The sequence below is a fragment of the Neomonachus schauinslandi genome, chromosome 3 (genome assembly GCF_002201575.2).
Source record: "Neomonachus schauinslandi chromosome 3, ASM220157v2, whole genome shotgun sequence".
In the NCBI taxonomy this organism is placed as follows: Eukaryota; Metazoa; Chordata; class Mammalia; order Carnivora; family Phocidae; genus Neomonachus; species Neomonachus schauinslandi.
In genome coordinates this window covers 183,981,365-183,999,390 of record NC_058405.1, presented here as the reverse complement: position 1 = coordinate 183,999,390, position 18,026 = coordinate 183,981,365, and the positions used below count along the sequence as shown (strand labels likewise).

The window sequence follows — 18,026 nt, the reverse complement described above, 5'->3', positions numbered from 1 at the left end:
AGCACCATCAATCAACCTGATCTAGTTGACATTGATAGAATATTCCACTCAACAACAACAAAATACACATACCCCTCAAGCTCACATGGAATATTTACTAAAATACGCCATATTCTGGGCTATAAAACACTCTAAAAATTTTTAAAGGATAGAAATCATTTAAAAATATGTTCTCAGAGCATAATGAAATAAAAGTAGAAATAACAGATAGCTGGAAAATTCCCGCAAATACTTGGAATTAAAGAGCACACTTCTAGGGTTAAAGAAGAAATATCAAGAGAAATTATAAAATATTTTGAGCTAAATGAAAATGAAAACACAACTTATTAAAATATCTGGGATGTAGCAAAAGCAGGGCTTAGAGGAAAATATACAGCATTGAATGCACAGATTAGACAAGAAGAAAGATCTAAATGAATAATCTAAGCTTCAACCTACAGAAACTAAAGAAAAAAGAGAAACTGAGACCTAATACAAGCAGAAAAAAATAAATCATAAAAATTAGAGTAGAAGTCAATGAAACTGAAAACAGGAAAACACCGGAGAATATCAATGAAGTCAAAAGGTGATTTTTTGGGAAAATCAATAAAATTGATAAACCTCTAGAAAAGCTAATAAGAGAGGAAGACAGACATTACTGATACCAGAAATGAAAGAGGGGGTCATCACTATTAATCCCATGGACCTTAAAAAGATAGAGAAATAATACCACGGAAAACTATGACGAAGAATTTGATAGAAGATGAAACAGACAAATTCCTTAAGAGACACAAACTACCAAAGTTCACACAAGGAGAAACAATCATCTGAATAACCTATACCTATTAAAAGGATTGAATCAATGATTAATAGACCTCCAAAAGGGGTGTCTGGGTGGCTTATTTGAGCACCTGACTCTTCATTTAGGCTCAGGTCATGATCTCAAGTTTGTGGGATCAAGGCCAACATCAGACTCCTCGCTCAGCGTGAAGTCTGCTTGAGATTCTCTCTCTCCCTCTCCCTGTGCCCTTCCCCCCACCACCACCCCACCCCCTACCCTCCCACCCTCCACTCATGGGTGTGTGTGCATACACTCACGGGCTCTCTCGCTCTCTCTCTCTCAAATAAATAAATAAATAAAATCTTAAAAAAAAATAGACCTCAAAAGAAGAAAGCACCAGAGCCAGGTGATATCACTAGTGAATTCTACAAAACATTTAAAGAAAAAATGATACCAGTCCCCTCCCATCTCTTCCAGAAAATAGAAGAAAAGGCAGCACCTCCCAGCTCATTTTATGAGGTCAGCGTTACCCCACCCTCACTTCTCGGTGCCTTCGTTTCCCTGCCTGGAGGCCAAGGCCTGGCTGGACTCAAGCTCGCTCATCTCCCATCTCTCGGGACCAGGTGGAGGAGCAGCTGTGGGCTGCATCCTTGGCTGCCAGGAGTGAGGGTGCTGGGTGCTGAGGACCTACCTTCTGCCACTGCTGATCGCAATGCAGGTGCCTTGCTGGGGCCCGGCCAGCATTGGAGTCTGGGTTAGGGGGTTTCCAAACACTTTCATGTTGCTTTAATTTCTAACAAGAACGTGTTGAAGTCTTTGTCTTGTGTTTTTAGAAGACAAATTCCCTCCCTCCCTAGTCAAATGTGTAACATCCCGGAAGAGATAAAGCAACACCTCCCTCCCCACCTAGTTGCATTTGTCAGTATTGGGTCTGCTTTCACTTCCTGTAACTCGTTGGCGTTCAGATGCCCTGCTTAGATGAGCTCTGAGCAGACCTAACCCCCAGCTGCCCAGAAACCAGAAGTTTGAGAACAGGCATCCGATTTCGACGTTACTTTTTCTAAAAGAAACTTTTCTGGGCAGAGTTGTCTTTGGGGGCTGGCGTAGGGAGAAAGGAGGCGTGGGGGGAAACGAGAGGATTCGGAGGGCCTGGGAATCATGGAACCCTGCAGCGAGGCCTCGAGAGAACCAGGGAGTTCTGCCCATGCCAGTCCATCCGCATGGCTTTTGCAAGGAAATAAGAAAGTGACGTGAGTCAACATGGCTCCAAGTTTCCCCGGCTGCTAATCTGCTGTGATTTAAGAAATCTGATTTCCCCAGTATTTATTTATGTGTAATCTTGTTCTGTCATATACCTGTGGAATGAGTCTGGGAAGACAGAAATAACCAGCGTAGACGCCAACCTGGGGATCAAGGACAGGAGGTGAGGACCGACCTGTGGCTGAGCTGGCTGCCTCCACCCACCATCTGCCACTGCCAGCCCCACGGGGTCATGGAGCTGGCCCAGGGTCAACCTTGAGCAGACGTTTACTGCCTTTGTGCCTCCCCGGAGCTCTGAGGTGAAAGTCTACCAATTGGTTGATGTGTCCTGTGTGGCACCCGAAGGGTAAAAGTGAAATCGCTGAACAGCGTGGTGTGGTTATACCAACACGAGGTTGCCCTGTGCCCAATCTCTCAGGCGGTTCTCAGCCCCGGGGAGGAGGAGCAGGGCCACCTCAGTCTCCACGGCAGACAAGTCACTGTTCGTGCAAAGGAAAGAGTGCAGAAAGGTTGATTTCACTCAAATGGATCCAGATTGCCTCGCGGTGAGGGGGCAGAGTGTAGGGGGGCAGGATGTGAACCCCAGGTTTGCCCCGCCTCTCTCTGCTCAGGTGGTTGTGAGAAGGAAAGAAGGAAAGCCAGACATTTCAGATCTGGCCGGGCACAGTACCCAGCCTGGACTGGACACAGGGCTGAGCAGAGCTGAAATACTCAGCCTTATGAGGTGGGGAAGATGTTCCTCAAATTGCTGGAAAGCAGCCAAAGGCCTGAGAAAACTCCCCACTCCTGAAACCCGAGGGAAGTGCCAAGTTTGACCAGAGAGGCTTGGTGTGCCATTCTAAGTTTTCTTGAATTCATGGGCACTTTACAAATGCAGCCAGAGTAATTAGAAAAAACTGAGCTTCAACTCGTCCCTGAAATCAGGGTGACAGGCTTCCCATGGGATGGGGAAAGGGTTTGGAACTGACATTACCTAGACCTCAAAGGACAATGGGACGCTAGCTACCAAGTACATCACATTTATGTTTGTACAGAATTTTTTTCACACATAGCCGGCCTTCATTCTGTAAAGGGTTTAAAGCAACTTACAAGAACACACCGTATCAGCATAAAGTTGGAAGAAAAAGAAACGGGAGCAAAGCGCAAATAAAATAAACAAAACTGGAGGACTAGAAATCCAGGTAGGACAGTGGATCCAAGACAGGCAAATGAGAGCCAGGGCATCTGCAGAATCCAGGGCCTCGCTCAGAGCAATGGCCAAAGCAGGCGAGGTCTGGGGAACCAGAAGCAAAGCAGGATGTTTCCAAAGTATATTCCACCGAATCCTGCTTCGTCTGGCTCATTATAGATGTGCTAGAAATTTGCACAAATCTGTTTGCCAAGTATAGAGGGCCAGAGATTTCTACCCTTCTGCCCACTTCTGCTCTTTCTTTCCTCCAAAGAAGTGAACATCCATCTGGCTGGGACAGATTCCAGATTTGGGGATATTGATGAGGACATCTTCCCAGTGGGTGGGGTCTGCGTGTCTACCAGGTGCTTCGCACACCTGGGACTGCCTGTCACCACCCACTGCCTGTCCTTTGTCTCTCCCTCTCTCACGTTGTGGGGCAAATGGGCTGTGAAGCTGAGCCTCTGTTGGGCATGGCTGTCCTCTTCATGGGGCACAGTGGCCCGGATAAGGCCTGGCACAGACTACAAGAACCTGCTGTGGTGTCTCCTCTCTCTCTCCTCTTCCTGCCCTTCAGCAGCAGGCAGACCCAGGCCACCACTCAGCGGGACAATGACATAAATGTGCCAGCTTCTTTTGCTTGGAAGCACAAGGTCTTTGGCGTTCCTCAGGGGAAGTCCCGTCAAGTTTACAAGAAAGCCCTAGTTTGCAATATCATGCATTAGCCCAGATAACAATAGGCTGGAATTTTAGCTTGTATCTCCTACATGTCTTGTTTTTCTCTATGTTCGCTAGAGAACCAATCTCCCTGAGATAACAGACCCTGGACCAAGACCATCTATGCCCATCAGATAGTCGCTGGTTCCTAACACAGGGGCAGAGTTGTTTTCTTTTTCTTTTTCTTCCGTATGACCCATGGGATAAGAAGATTCTGGCCTCTGTCCTGTCTCTGTTTTCCCACCCAGATTTAGGCCAAGGAGGTGGGAATCTCTGAAGGCCAGTCAATGCTTTCTTTCTACCTGGAAAATTCTTCTCCATTTTGCTAAGTGTGCTAAGATCTGGCACTTGGAATCTGGGAGTGAAATGTAGAGTCCTAATCACAATCCAGTGCTAGAAGTTAATGTGTTACTTTGCCCCTGTTTGCCAAAGTCTACCAAACTCCCATCTTTGAACACGAATGGGATGTCCACTACGTTTATGTGCAGGTAGGTCAGATAACCAAACTCAGTTTGAGCATATTTCTGTGCAGATTCATTGCCCACAATTCATTCTCTGGTACCAACTTTTAATCAGTTGAAGTTTTGGGGTTTAAGTGATCAAAACTGACACTGACTAACTCAGGCAGAAAAATCAATTTCTTAGACATATATTGGGTAACTCTCAGAATTTACAGGATGGCCAAAGACTGGGATAAGAAAATAAGCAGTCTGGGCAGTAAGACCCCCAGCCCAGGTCATTCCACGGACCTCACATACACGGTATGTAGCCATTGATTTGGCAAATGTGTTCTTTCCGTTGGAAAGGAGGATCAGAAAGAGTTTTAGTTCCTGCATGACAGATAGGCACATTCATTTACAGTCTTGTCTTGGGGTTATATTAACTTACCTGCCCTTTGTCATAATATAGTCTGTAGAGATCTGGATCACCTGGACATCCCATAGAACATCACACTGATCAATTACATTGGTGACATCATGGTGATTGGACAGGATGAACAAGAGCTGGCCAGCACACCGGCTAAAGAAGAATAAATTATTGACCCGCAACAACAGAGGTGAATCTCAAGAGCATTATGATGACCCCAAGAAGCCACACATCAAAATGCACCTACTGTATGTTTTCATTTATGTAAAACTTTGATACCAGTAACAAGAATCTGTAGTAATAGGAGGCACATCATGGTTGCCTGATGCTGGGGTTGGGGAGGAGGCTATCTGCGAAGGGTACAAGGGAACTTTCTGGAATGATGGAAATGATCTATATCTTAACTGTAATTATGATTACATTTGTTAAAACTCATCGAGTTAAATGTACACTTTAAGATGAATGCATTTTATACCTCAATAAAATTGAGCTAAAAAGGAATTATACCTAATTTTAGTAAATTCTCAGTACATGGGTCATTGAAATAAACAGCGGAAGTTTTCCCATTTTTACTGTATTCTCAAGCATGCGTGGCTGAGATAGAAACATCTTTTATCTTTATTCACATCTTTTTCTAGTTTAATCATTTCTGTCCGATCTGGCATTATGTTTCCACCCCTGCTTTTTTTTTTTTTTTTTTCGGTGTCTTTGCCTAATCTATCTTTGGGCAGGTCTAAAGGAGGAGATTCTTGGTTCCAGGCTGGGATGTCCAGTGTCCATGAGGGGGTCTTCCAGGGTAAGTGGAGGGCTTCAGGTAAATGAAGTGTGACAATTGTACAAAATGGTCTGAATCCCTCTCGCTGCCCACGTCCCTGCACCGCACAGTGCTGTGTGCTACCGAGCACCACAGAACCCTCTCCTCGGCTGGGAGTGTCACGTTGTGTCCTGGGCTTCCCTCCATTACCACGGGCTTCCTGAGGCTCCTCTGCGTCTGTCATTCTTACAGTGGTGACCTTCCCACACCAGGGCTGAGCCTGTTGCTCTAGAAAATACTCAGGTGTCCTGGTGCCTCCATAGCAAGCATGGAAGGGCTCTCCCTTGAGCACGTGAGCCTTGGCTTCAAGGCTTCTTAGACCCCAGAATCCTTTCTCCCATCTTTTTTTTTCCCTAAGGAAGAAGCATGGGTGTCCCGGTAAGGGGAACTCATGGGTAGAACACATTTGAGAATTACTGATTTAAATAACGTTAAACGGATTTCTGTGTTCTCACAGACCTTCCATGCCAATGTACATAAGGAATTTTTAAAGGGTGTGTGGAGGGGGTATCCTGCAAGTGGCTGTTCTCGAGTCTTCTCCTGGCCCCAGCTCTGCCTTAGACCTGACTTCCTCACATCCCCGGCTCCCAAATGCCTGCCTGGCCCCTGGTCACTTTCCTGCCCAGAGATCTGCCTACCTCTACGTGATTTCAGATTATATTCAGGTTCCTTTTTATCTCAACTTTCTTAGGCAATAATTTTATCCTGACAAATTATGGGCATTTCTGAGTCACCTCCCCTCCCCTTTGGTTTTTGTTTGTTTTTTAAAGTTTGATGATTTCTAGTAAATTTATTCAGTTGTATAACCATCACCCCACTTCAGTGTGGGAACATTTTCATCCCCCCAAAAGTACAGAAGAAGAACAAGTCCTGGGGAAATAGAAGTGGGTAGGGAAGCACATAGATGGTAGATTCCCATTTCCCTCCCGTGGCCCCTGGGGCTGGACCCCTCTGCCTCCTCCCCTCTGCACACCCCTCCCCAGGCTGGTCCAGAAGGCATCACCCTCCACCTCCCCCAAATGCCCCGGGAACCTCACAAGTGTCTGGACGGAGATGGAGATGGAGGGAGGCAGCAGGCACTGTCTTCAGCTTCCTGCACGATCTGCTCCAAATACTTTCACTTTTCTTTTCTCCGGAAGCCTGGCCCTCTCTGCATGTGGCAAAGCACAGACTTCCTGTTTCACCCACTGGCATCTCCCTGCTGTTCTCTCAGTCTTCCGGGAGTGATCCCTGGCCCAGCCCCTGGACCGGGAAAGGGGCAGGAGCAGGTGGCTGACCCAGCATCCAGGTGGGTTTTTGTCTCAGCTGCTTTATTCTTTCTTTTTGGTGATTGGGCTCTGATAGCTGATTTCCTGGCAGCAGCTACAGGGTGGAACCCAACTATTGAAATTGTGAGCCTCTCTCTTTGTAAAATATTGTCTTCCAAAGATAGAGAGCAATGTGGGATTTAACCAGAGACTCCAAAAAAGGGGGACAGACGTGGGAGTGGTGGGGGAGCAGAGACACAGCTCAATTCTTCTTTCCCTAAATTCTAGCCTGTTGTTGTGGATGGAACCAAGATTTGCTCTCTACTCTTCTCTTCTGTGCTTTGTGATTTGCACTCTGCCCCAAATGGGCAACTCATTTATTATCCACTGTGCAAGTGACTAGAGGTAGTTGGTGGGAAAGAGACAATAAGGAGAGAACATTTAATTTCCTCTCCAGTGTTTCATGAACTTTTTTTATATATATTTTGAAGCACATTTATGATTGCTTCCTTGAAATAAATTCCTGGAAGTGGAATTTGGGACTCAAGGGAATATATACTTTAGAGCATCTGACCCTGATTGCTAAATTAGCCTCCAGAACATTTGGACCTTTTTACATTTTCACCAGGAGCATCTGTGATTATTGCTTTTATTCTCTATGTGGAACATTTTGATAGGCAAACATTATTAAGTTGTCTTCTTTTGTACTGTCCCAACTACTAGTGAATTGCCATGTTTTCTATATATTTATTGCACACTTGACTTAATTGCCTATCTGTGTTTTGCTTTTTTTTCTACATGGATGTTTGTCTTTTGTTTATTCGTTTTTAAGACTCCTTTTACATGATAAAAGTCTGAACACTAGCATATGAGACCCAATATCATGCACTAGTGAAAAATGGGGCTTTAGTCAGACAAGCTCTGCTTTGCCAACCTTGGGCTAGTTACTTAACCTCTCTGTGCCTTGCTTTCATTCTTGAGAATTATAACAGATGAAGGATAAGGAACCTGGTGGATATTATGTTCTGAATGCTGTAGTATAATTAATCATCCTAAATGTAACCCCACGGCCACTTGCTCTTCTTACCACCTGTTCATTCTGGCTTTCTCTGGCTCTGTGCTGATCTTTGCAGTATTCTTCCCCGTATGATGGATTCTGTCTATATCATGGATGCTAGATTTCCCTTCCACCTGTTCTCAATCTTCCAGGATTTCTTCACGATTATAGACCTCTTATGACATCTTTTCTTTTCCAGTACTATTATGGATTATTCTATTTTTACAATATGTTTCTTTTTTTTCTGTCAAACTTAAAGGATGTGGGAATGAGTAGAGAGAGCAGGGCTGCTCAGTCTACCACTGGGATTAATCCTGGAAACAGTCATTACTTATAGTTTAATTTTCAGTCATACACAAAATGAAATTGGAAAGATGGGATCTGTTTGTTTTGTTTAAAAAAATATCTCTGGATGGTTGAACTTTTTGTTAGTACTCTTTTCTTGACAATTTGTCAGGAATGTTATCTGTGTGTTTTCTGCCTATTATAACATGGATATTTTCTCCTGGTCTATCAGTGGTTAATTTTTATAAATGTTGCATGGGCATGGGAAAGGTGCATGTGTGTTCTGAGATATGAAATTGATACATATAATAAATTAGTTACTTTGCCTTTACTAATCATGTCTTTCACATCTTTCATGTCTGCTTATGTTTGGCCTGCTTGTGTGTCAAAGATTGTAGGTGGGTTACTAAATTTTCTAAATATTATCAGGTTTTCATCTTTCTACTCATTATTGGGGTGGTCCCTTTTTACAAGCTTTGCTAGCGTTTGCGTTAAGCTGCCGCCCAGGCAATCTTAACTCCGTTCAACATAGCCATGGACCATAGAACTTAGGACCATAAACCTAGAAGTAGAAAGTTGGAATTTGTTTACCTCTACCACTTCCAAGTCGTGCGATTTAGGGCAACTTAGTAAACAACTCTATGTCTCGGTGTCCTTCACAATATAATGGGTAAAATCATAGTAACCCTCTTGCAAGCGTTTTGTGAAGATCAAATAAGTTGCTGCATGTGAAACCCTTAGAACAAAGCCTGGCACATAGGAAGTACTCAATAGATACTAGCTATTTTGACTATCTGTCTTACGTTTACCAGCAGCCCCTTTGGGATTTCAGCATCATCTTTTAGGTTACTTTCTGCCTCTGTGGTCACTGGGCATGGTCATTGCCTCTTATGCCCATGACGCTTTGAGGCAGGAGTTGCTTTGCAGACTACCAAGGGCTACTACATTTGGTACCAGGATGCTGGTCTGAAGATGCCCACTGAGCGCAAAGAGCAGCTCCCCGAGTTCCTGGAGTCTTTCCTCTCCTCTCATGCCTCTTTCATAGGATGTTCACCATGACCAGGGCCTTAGAAGAGGCTCTTCTCCAGCACTTCGTATACCAGAAGCTGGAGATTGCTTATGCCATATACAAGCCATTTCCCTTCCTCGAAGGCCTCCGAGACAGCTCCTTCATCACAGAGACAATATACCGGGTGAGTCGCGCTGCCCACTTTCCCATGGCAGCCCAGCCCCCACCAAGAAGTCCCCATCACTGAAGTTTCACACCCCAAGCCCCAGGGCTTCTGGAGCTCGGAAGGCCTAGTCCCAAAGGTTCATTTTCAGGGGAAGACGGGGTCACAGGGGCTGCCATACAAATGACCTCAACCCCAGTGGCTTAAAACAAGAGAAATGTATTGTCTCACAGTTTTCAAAGCCAGAAGTACAAAATCAAGGTTCCTTCTTGAGGCTCTGAGGGAGAATCCGTTCCCTGACTCTCCTAACTGCTGGTGGTACCAGCAACACTTTGTGGTCCTGGGCTTGTAGAAAAATCACTTACGATCGCTGTTTCAATCTCCACATCAATCTCGACATCACCTTTTCCTGTCCTTGTCTTTTCTCCTTCTCTTCTTTTATAAGGACACTGGTCATTGGGATTTAGAGCCCACCTTAATCCAGGGTAATGGCATCTCAAGAGCCTAACTTAATTCCATCTGCAAATGTAATTTTTCCAATGTCCCCTTTTTCCAAATGAGGTCACATTCACAGGGGTCAAGTGGACATATCTTTTTGGAGGGGTGACACCATTCAACCCACTAAGGGTACACTCCCATTTCCCAAGAATTTGTTGCACACAGTCCATTCAGATGTGAAGCAAGGCAGGCACTGGAAGATATGGCTGTGTGGACAAAAATGGCATTCTTTTATAATTTTGGGGTTTTTAATGCATTTTTTGAGTCCCAGGCCCAGAGAAGTGCAGCAGTGGTTGAACGATCTTCTCCCAGTCTCGGCCTGGTTGGCTCCAACCCCTCTTCACGTCACAGCCCAGATGTCACTACTCAGAGAGGCTTCCTTAACCCACTCATCTAACTGATTTCTCAGAGAAATCTATGCTTTCCTTTCATAACACTTCTCTCCATAGCAACTGGGCATTTCTTTAATTTGTTTATTATTTAATGCCTATCTTCTGCACCTGACAGAGTCCCTCCTTCAATATGGGTAACACCATGGCGATCTTATCCATTGCTACGTACGCAAGGACTAGCCTAGTAGGTGCTCAGTAAGTGTTATGCAGCCAATTCTCTCCTGCCATGTTTCTCCTTTTGGCCAGCCTTTCATGAAGAGGAGTTCGCTGGATGATTTCCCTGTGGCTAGAACCCATTCAGGCCATCCCAAGTCTGAGAGAGAGAGAGCAGAGGCTAACAAGCAATTGCAGAATTGCCACTTGTGACCAACTCCTTGGCTCCTTGTCTTTTCTCCTTCTCTTCTTTTATAAGGACAGAGTTCTGCCCAGAGCCTTAGAGAATTAATTACACAGTAAAAACCTTTGACTCCCCTTTTCCTTCCCTAAAATTTCTCTCTTCCTTCCAATGTACCTAAAATAAGGTTCACAAAGCAGACTTATTTTAAAGAAGGCTAAGTTATTTATTCCTATGACTAACAATCCAAATATATGTGAAGTTCTAAAAGTAAACACGTGGAACTGTGACTTTTCTACGTTAGAGTTTGTACATTTGTGTTAAATTCCTTCTTAACAGAACAAAATACCATTCCTATGACTTAGAAAACCACAAATGTATAATAAACGTCCATTCCATTTTATAATCATTTATAATAATCCTCGATTCCATTTTTTAAGGAATCCATGGAAGCTTGTAGAAATCATGTCCCTGTACCCAGAGTGGTGTACAACATCCTCACCCACCTGGAAAAGACCTCCAATCTGTCATTTCTGGAGATGCTGTTCAGCCGAATTAACCTGCGTGAATACCCCAACCTGACGATGATTCTCAAGGGCTTCAGAAGTGGTACGAGGCTTCTTGAATATCCTTGGGCTATAAAAGCATGCCAGAAGCTGCTACCCTCAAAGTTTGGGTTGGCTTTCAGCCCCGTGGAATTATGCACTTGAGTGCCGGGTTCTCTGGGGAGATAGGGAGTGTACTCACCAGCGTGCCAGGACGAGCTGCCTCTGGCTCCAGCTCTCTACGATGAATTTCTAGAGGACACATTTCTGTCTTACCTATTCTATGAAGTGGGGGAAAGTTGTCCAGTGTATACCCCACTGGACAGTCTCTAGGGAAATGCAGTTGCAGAGACTCAGTCTGGCAGAAGGATAAGGAGAACCAGAGGGGAAGAGAAATGAATACGGATGGGCAATAAGTATCTTTTTTTTTTTTTTTTTTTTTAGTACTTACTATGTACCAGGCATCGTCCCAAGCACTTTCTTTATATGATTATCTCATATCATCTTTAAAACAATCCTGTGAAGTCGTTATTATCCCCATCTGACATACGAAGAAATTAAAGCTCAGAATAACTTTCCCAAAGTTACTTGTCTGCTAAGAGCAGAGCCAGCTGTCCTACTTGGGTTTCCTAGCACCAGGGCCTGAGATTTCAATCCCTCTTTTAAACAAGGACAGGTGGAAGGCAGAGTGTGAAGCTGGAGGAGAGAGGAGAGGGAGCTGAAGACAGAGAGAGGGTAGAAGAAGGAAGCAGAATGTGATGCACACTGGGAACGAGTACGAGCTGGATGAATAAAGAGCAGGAGAAAGAGCAAGGACAGAGCTGGGAAGGAAGAAGCCAGGGAAAGAGGAAGCGGTGACACGATCATTTTAGGTTTAAGGACAAACAGTTTGGCCAAAGCGCATGGTTCACTTAGCTGAGAACAACAGGAAGAGGACCAGCAGCAGATCACACTGCATTGTGACATTTTGTTAGTGGGGTAACCACTGTTGACAGCAAGAAGTTCCTCCCCCAAAGGAGAAATGCCTCCTTGAGCTAAAGGGGCAAGGAAAGAGAAAAGCGCCCCTCCCGGCCGGCATAGTGCACTTGAGCCCATGCTCCCGGCAGCATCAGGGCGGCACAGGGAGGACTGGGTTCTCAGAAGCCACGCTAAGTCAGTCTGAGAGCCAGAGGCACCACACACTGCGGTGCCCCCCAACCTAGCCGAGCTCATGCGTCTTTCTGGATCTGCAAATCTGTGCTTTTGTTCTAGGCCCTTCAAAATCCTACCTTAATTCCTTTTTCTGTTCACTGGTTGAGACAACTCAACTCCTGAAATAAATGATGGAAAAGAATCATAAGAGAAACCTGGCCATGGAAGGAATCGCATGCAGAAAGCCAAGGGCCTGGAGTATTGAGGATGGGGAGGAAGGTTGGTGTGGCCCATCATAGGGTGTGAGGCAGGGAAGCACAGAAGCTCATTCTGCAGAAATGAGCAGAAACCAGAGTAGAAAGGATGCACCATGTGAAGGAATTTACATTTTATCTTATTTGCTACAGGGGGTGTGATGTGTTTATTTATTAAAACAGGGACATGTATTAAAATTATAACACTATACAAAATTGTCTAAATTCTGAAACCAAAATTAAAGAAAAACTAAAGAAAATTAAATCCCTGAGTACAAAGTCAAACTCAGCTTTATGTGTGAAACGACTTTAGTATTAGACCAGAGGTCTAATGCCCAAATCAAACACATAGAATAGAAAGGGGCCACAAACAGTTGATGCTGGCGATGAATCAGTTCTCCACACTTGGAGGAGGACGAATCACTCCATGCCCCCAGCCCTCCGGAAGTCTTGTACAAAGAAATTCCCTAATCATTCTGAGTAGCCAGGGTGTTGATGTATGTTCCTTCACCAATCCCAGTTGTCAATTCCTACGGAGGATGGAACAGAGCTGCACCGACCCTCCTCGAAACTCCAGCCAACCCAGCAGAAGGGCGCTCTGTCCAGACGCTGCTGCTGCTGCCCCCACCCCAGAGCCACCCACCCCATGCTCCCAGTGTCACTGAGCCCAGCGCATCCACACAGCACAGCGCTGAGATCACGGGCGAAACATCCAGCCCTTCTGACCCTGCCGTGGCTCTCCCCAGAACCACCCAGGAAGGAAGGATCACTCCAGGTGAGGGGAAGACTTTGTCCGACACCTGTGCCTCCCCAGCCGAGGGTACCTGTGGTCATGTCTAGAAGCCCAGGGTCCCACCTTTTTGTTAATCTGGTCCATCCCATGTGCCTACCTACCACACACAGCCTTCTCCAAGAAGGACTATGGGCACTGCCAGGGCCTTGGGGAAAGCCTAGAGCCCAAACACCAGCTCCCCACCCCTGGAGCAGGCCAACTCTTGCCCTGGGGCATTGGGGCTTCTGTCTTGGGTGTTTTTACCACTTGCTTTCCTCCCTGACACTCTGTCTCTGTACCCTGTAATGATTTTTCTTCCTCTCTTCAATGCCCAATGACAACTTAACATCCCAAATAAATGGTGAAGAAGACTCACAAGAGATGCCTGGCACTCCTCCTGACACTGTGCAAGGTAATATTGCTTGGGGCTGACTTAGTTTAGTTCAGAGTGGGTATGAGGGACAAACATGCACCTGCCAACCCAGAGGCTTGTGACGGAAGCCTAAGGGAAAAGAACCAGGTGTGACAAAGAAAAAGAAACAGGCAGATTGATGCCCCAGCTCAGCACAGGACTACTTGTCAGGGATGTCTCCACAGCCAGTTTGATGCCGCGATGTCCAACTAATAACAGTGTTCTGAATTGACATGTAACTTGTGCAATACATCCCTCTGTGACCCTTACTCAATCACTCACCCTCTGATTACAGGGGCCTTTCAATCATATTCATTTTTATGTAGTTTGGACTCTAAGAGTAATGTTATTGAAATTATTAGAAAAGATGATAAAACGTTGAAGGCTCTGCTGATTGAAAGATCTGCTAAAACATTGAAAGATTTAGCTTCCAAAATTGTGTTTCTTATCTCTCCCAACCATCATTATTAAGGACTTTGATTACATTAAATATAACCGTGGAGTATTATCGGGCTCTGTCAAAAATGGTATCGTGGACTCTCCAATACTGAGCATAAAGGGCCCCATTTGGTCCAAATGTTTCCTTCACTCCTCTAATACACACCATCCAAATAACATAATCATGAAGCCAATAACAATGGAAGATTCCATCTTCTAGGTTACCAAAAGAAAGAAATAATTTGTTAAATTAGTAAGTAATGAATCACTGTATCCTACACCTGAAAGTAATATAACGCTGTATGGTAACTACATTAGAATTAAAATTTAAAAAATAATAATAAAGTAGAAAAAAATTAGTAAGCAGCTAGTTGAAAGGAAATGATGGCTGACTCTCCCCCTCTATCCCACCCTTGCCGGGCCTTGGTGTTCGGCTGGCCCCATTGTTTTTACTGGCTGGAATAGATTGGTGTTGTTCCTCCCCCTCTGGTCCCTGTTCATTGGTCCTGGGACCTGAAATTCCTCTTCTTCCTCTGCTCAGTGTCCGGTAACAACCTGAGCCCCCAGATAAGAGATAACGAAATGCTCAAGAGATGTCCCATCAGACCCCATGCCGGGTAATTTTGATGTAGACAACTTTAGCTTGCCTTACTTTCCATGTCTACCAAGAGGAGAGGCCATTCGGATCTTCTTGAGACAGGGGTCTCCTCACCACCCTGGACCACCATCTTCGTGCTGCAAACATCACTAGAAGGTCTGCTAAGGCTGGTGGCAGGAACCCTGGGGAAAGGACAGGGGACTGAGTCAGAGCAGAACTGTGTAACTCACCCATGCTTTGAGGTCCCTGCAATAAGGTAAAGCTCAAAACTGCTCCATCCAAATGCGAAGCAAACAAAAACACTGTGTGGCCCAGGTGTGGATGGTTCTTTTTCCCAGCCCCCACCCTGACTGTGGGGAAGTTTCACCTTCAAGCCTAGTCATTTCTATATCGTTTCGATTTTTAAGAGTTGATAGGATTAAAATAATTTGAAATGCAACAAATTATTTAAAATGTCTCATGACTGCTTGCCATCTGCCTCAGTGACCTGTTCTTAAGCAGGCCAAAATTTGAGATTGATCTCATAGTACCATGTAAACAAGGGGAAGTTGGCAGTCTTACATGAGATTTATTATGGCTTCCAGCCCCTTCTGTCTTCCTTGTGCAGCAAAAACTAGAACTTTGTATTTATTTGCGATTAACACGTGCTAGCCAAGTCGAGGCTAGCTCCCACTTTCTTGGTCCTTGTACACAGAAATATATAAGGCACTTAGCTTCCTTCACCATTTTACAAGGTGAAATAATGACAAAGAGAGCGGTTCAAAAATATCCATTCACAGACCTCTAAGCAATAACATGTATTTTTCCTATGGCGAAGACATTCCCCTTCATTGAAGCCACCAGAAGTCAAGGTCAGCACTCACCCTACTCGCAGCCTCATTCCTTGCGTGAGGGTGGCTGATAGCCTGTGTTCCTCTCTTCTACTATGTAAGGGGAGCCTCTCGAAACGGGTCAAACTGAGCCCTCCTCTGTGGGACAATTGTTCCCTGCTTCACGGGGATGGCCACACAGGTAACTCTAACCACAGACTGATCAAATCAAGGCAGAGCCAGGGAGCCCGAGGGCTGGCAGACCCCCGCCCTGGGTGACACACGCTTTGCACCCTCCTGCTCTGCCCTCAGCTCCCTTAGGACTTTTCCTTCAGCCTGTTCCAAGCTCTGAACCGAAATCTCTTTCCTTTGTTAGTGATAACAGATGACTCTCCTGAACCAAATGACCCCAAAGAGCTCCAGGAGGCATCCAGCACACCTCCCAACAAGAAAGGTAAGGAAAGGTTGACTTTCTCCTGTAGATGTCGGGAGCATGAATTTGGAGCTGCTTTCTGCTTTTCGGATCCTATGTGGTCAGAAGCACCCACCATGTGATTGTTCTTATGATGCTCATTACAGCTTGTTTCTCCCATTCACTGCATCTTCCTTGAAAGCCTTCATGAAGATTGTAGGGAAGCCGGAAGGCATTGAAGGCCATTGAAATATGTATCCATTGCAATCACCTGCTCTGAAATCATCAAGGTCTCCTTTACCCACAACTTCTTAGAGGGTTAGTTGTACCTCCCTCTTTAACTGAAAATGGGTTCCCCCAAGAGGACCCACTGCTTTCTTTTAAGACAGGGCTGCATACTCTCTGCTATCACTCATGGTGGAAGGCAGGGTAGATGCCCACTGCTTGCTACCCTCCATCCCTGGCCAACCCCTTCCTCTTCCATCCTCTACTTTAAGGCTTAACCATTCAAATGAACAGTTCCATCGCTCTTCACCACTATCATCCTTGATTTGCCTCCAAGTCCTCAGCACACCTCAAAGGCTGACTTAGAATTTTTCTGTCAGTTCAAGTCCTGCCACCATCCAGGAAACCTTAAAGGTACACAGGGATAAGAGGCCCCTTAGATCCTTCTTTGGCTCTTTTCCAGTGATATTTTTCTGCACTGATTCTTGGCCTCCTGCACCCAAAGGCAACCGATCGGCATTCTCATCATTGAAGCCTGGCTCGACCTCCCAATAATTAATTTCAGAATTCTCTTTTTTGACATCTAATCCTTGAAGTCTGCTCCTTCTACAGCCATTGTTCAATCTCTGAGCTCTCCTCCCCAGCCCAATCTTAAAAAATAATTCAAGGAGCGCCCGGGTGGCTCAGTCAGTTAAGCCTCCAACTCTTGATTTTGACTCAGGGCATGATCTTAGGGTTGTGGGATCAAGGCCCATGTCAGGCTCCACACTCAGTGCAGAGTCTGCTTGTCCCTCTCTCTCTGGTCCTCCCCCAGCTCACACATGTGTGTTCTCTCTCTCAAATAAATAAATAAAATCGTTTAAAAAATTAATTTGAAAGTATCCCTGCCTGATTTCTTCCTTACAATTTGTTCCCTCTGGAGCTTTCCTTCAACCTCACTTGGATGGCCAGTCCACTGGCCTATCTCTTTTCAGGTTCGTCTTATGCCTCTCTTCACGCCCCTTCATACCAGGTTAGAGTGCACAAACCATGGCTTCAGTAACCTTTTTGCTGATATCTTAATCTGCCTTGCCTCTCTCGGTCTTTTCCTAGAACCCTCTGGCAGGTCTTGGAGGGACCCATTATCTGCTTTCTGCACACTGTGTCTGAAGGCAGACACCTCTGGGGAGAGCCACACAGCAGGGCAGAGCACACGGGCTGTGTCTTCATGAGTCCAGCGTCAATGATCCTCGCACGCTGCATGACAATTCCACTTCTTGCAATGATCCTTTCCAATACTGAGCTTTTTCTTCAAAGTGCCTACCCCCTCACCACCTCCTTTTTCTTAAGCAGATTACTTTTTCTCCTACTTCATGGAAAGGCATCAGATAGGAATCTCCTCAGTTCCTGCTACCAACCAGCAAACTCTAACTGCATCTGTCCCCTCCTCTCTTGTTCCCTCTTTCTCTCTACAGCAATCATTCCACCTTGCCTGTTGGGGTCCATGATCCCTTCTTTCTCCTGAGAATTCAGCATCTCCCTGTCATAGGATCTGCATTCAGCCACTGCCCAAGTTTATCATAGCTCATAAAAAGAGCTTCCTCTTGATCCTCAGCTCACCTCACCTGTTTCCATAGCTCTCTCCTCCATTTCACAACCAAACCGCTAGAAATGATTTAGCTAAACTCAGTGTCCCCATCTCTTCATGTCACTCATCTTCTCCCTCATTACTCCATGAAGCAGCATCAAGTAAGGTCACCAATGACCTCCTCACCACTATGGTTTGAAGACCGAAAGTTCAAGCTGAGACCTGTTGACACGTAAAGTTGGCAGGTCTATGTTTGTGGCCATGGAAAAATGATCTGTACCCTTTCTGTTTA

General features: G+C 45.3%; 2 protein-coding genes across 2 annotated transcripts in view; one reads left to right on the top strand and one right to left on the bottom strand.

The window, feature by feature from the left end:
• LOC110591562 (nuclear body protein SP140-like) overlaps nucleotides 1-6,687 on the bottom strand; it is a 62,132-nt gene extending 55,445 nt beyond the window's left edge. The window contains exons 1-2 of the mRNA XM_044913444.1: nucleotides 6,624-6,687; nucleotides 4,794-4,925 (exon numbers count right to left, since the gene is read on the bottom strand). Coding sequence (XP_044769379.1) covers nucleotides 4,794-4,807 — 14 coding nt within the window. The 5' untranslated portion in view covers nucleotides 4,808-4,925; nucleotides 6,624-6,687. The remainder of the gene's footprint in view (nucleotides 1-4,793; nucleotides 4,926-6,623) is intronic.
• Nucleotides 6,688-9,206: 2,519 nt separating this feature from the next.
• The window catches only part of SP110 (SP110 nuclear body protein), a 35,411-nt gene continuing 26,591 nt past the window's right edge, over nucleotides 9,207-18,026 (top strand). The window contains exons 1-5 of the mRNA XM_021682970.2: nucleotides 9,207-9,368; nucleotides 11,012-11,180; nucleotides 13,022-13,276; nucleotides 13,641-13,685; nucleotides 15,907-15,984. Of these exons, the coding sequence (XP_021538645.1) occupies nucleotides 9,222-9,368; nucleotides 11,012-11,180; nucleotides 13,022-13,276; nucleotides 13,641-13,685; nucleotides 15,907-15,984 (694 nt within the window). The 5' untranslated portion in view covers nucleotides 9,207-9,221. The remainder of the gene's footprint in view (nucleotides 9,369-11,011; nucleotides 11,181-13,021; nucleotides 13,277-13,640; nucleotides 13,686-15,906; nucleotides 15,985-18,026) is intronic.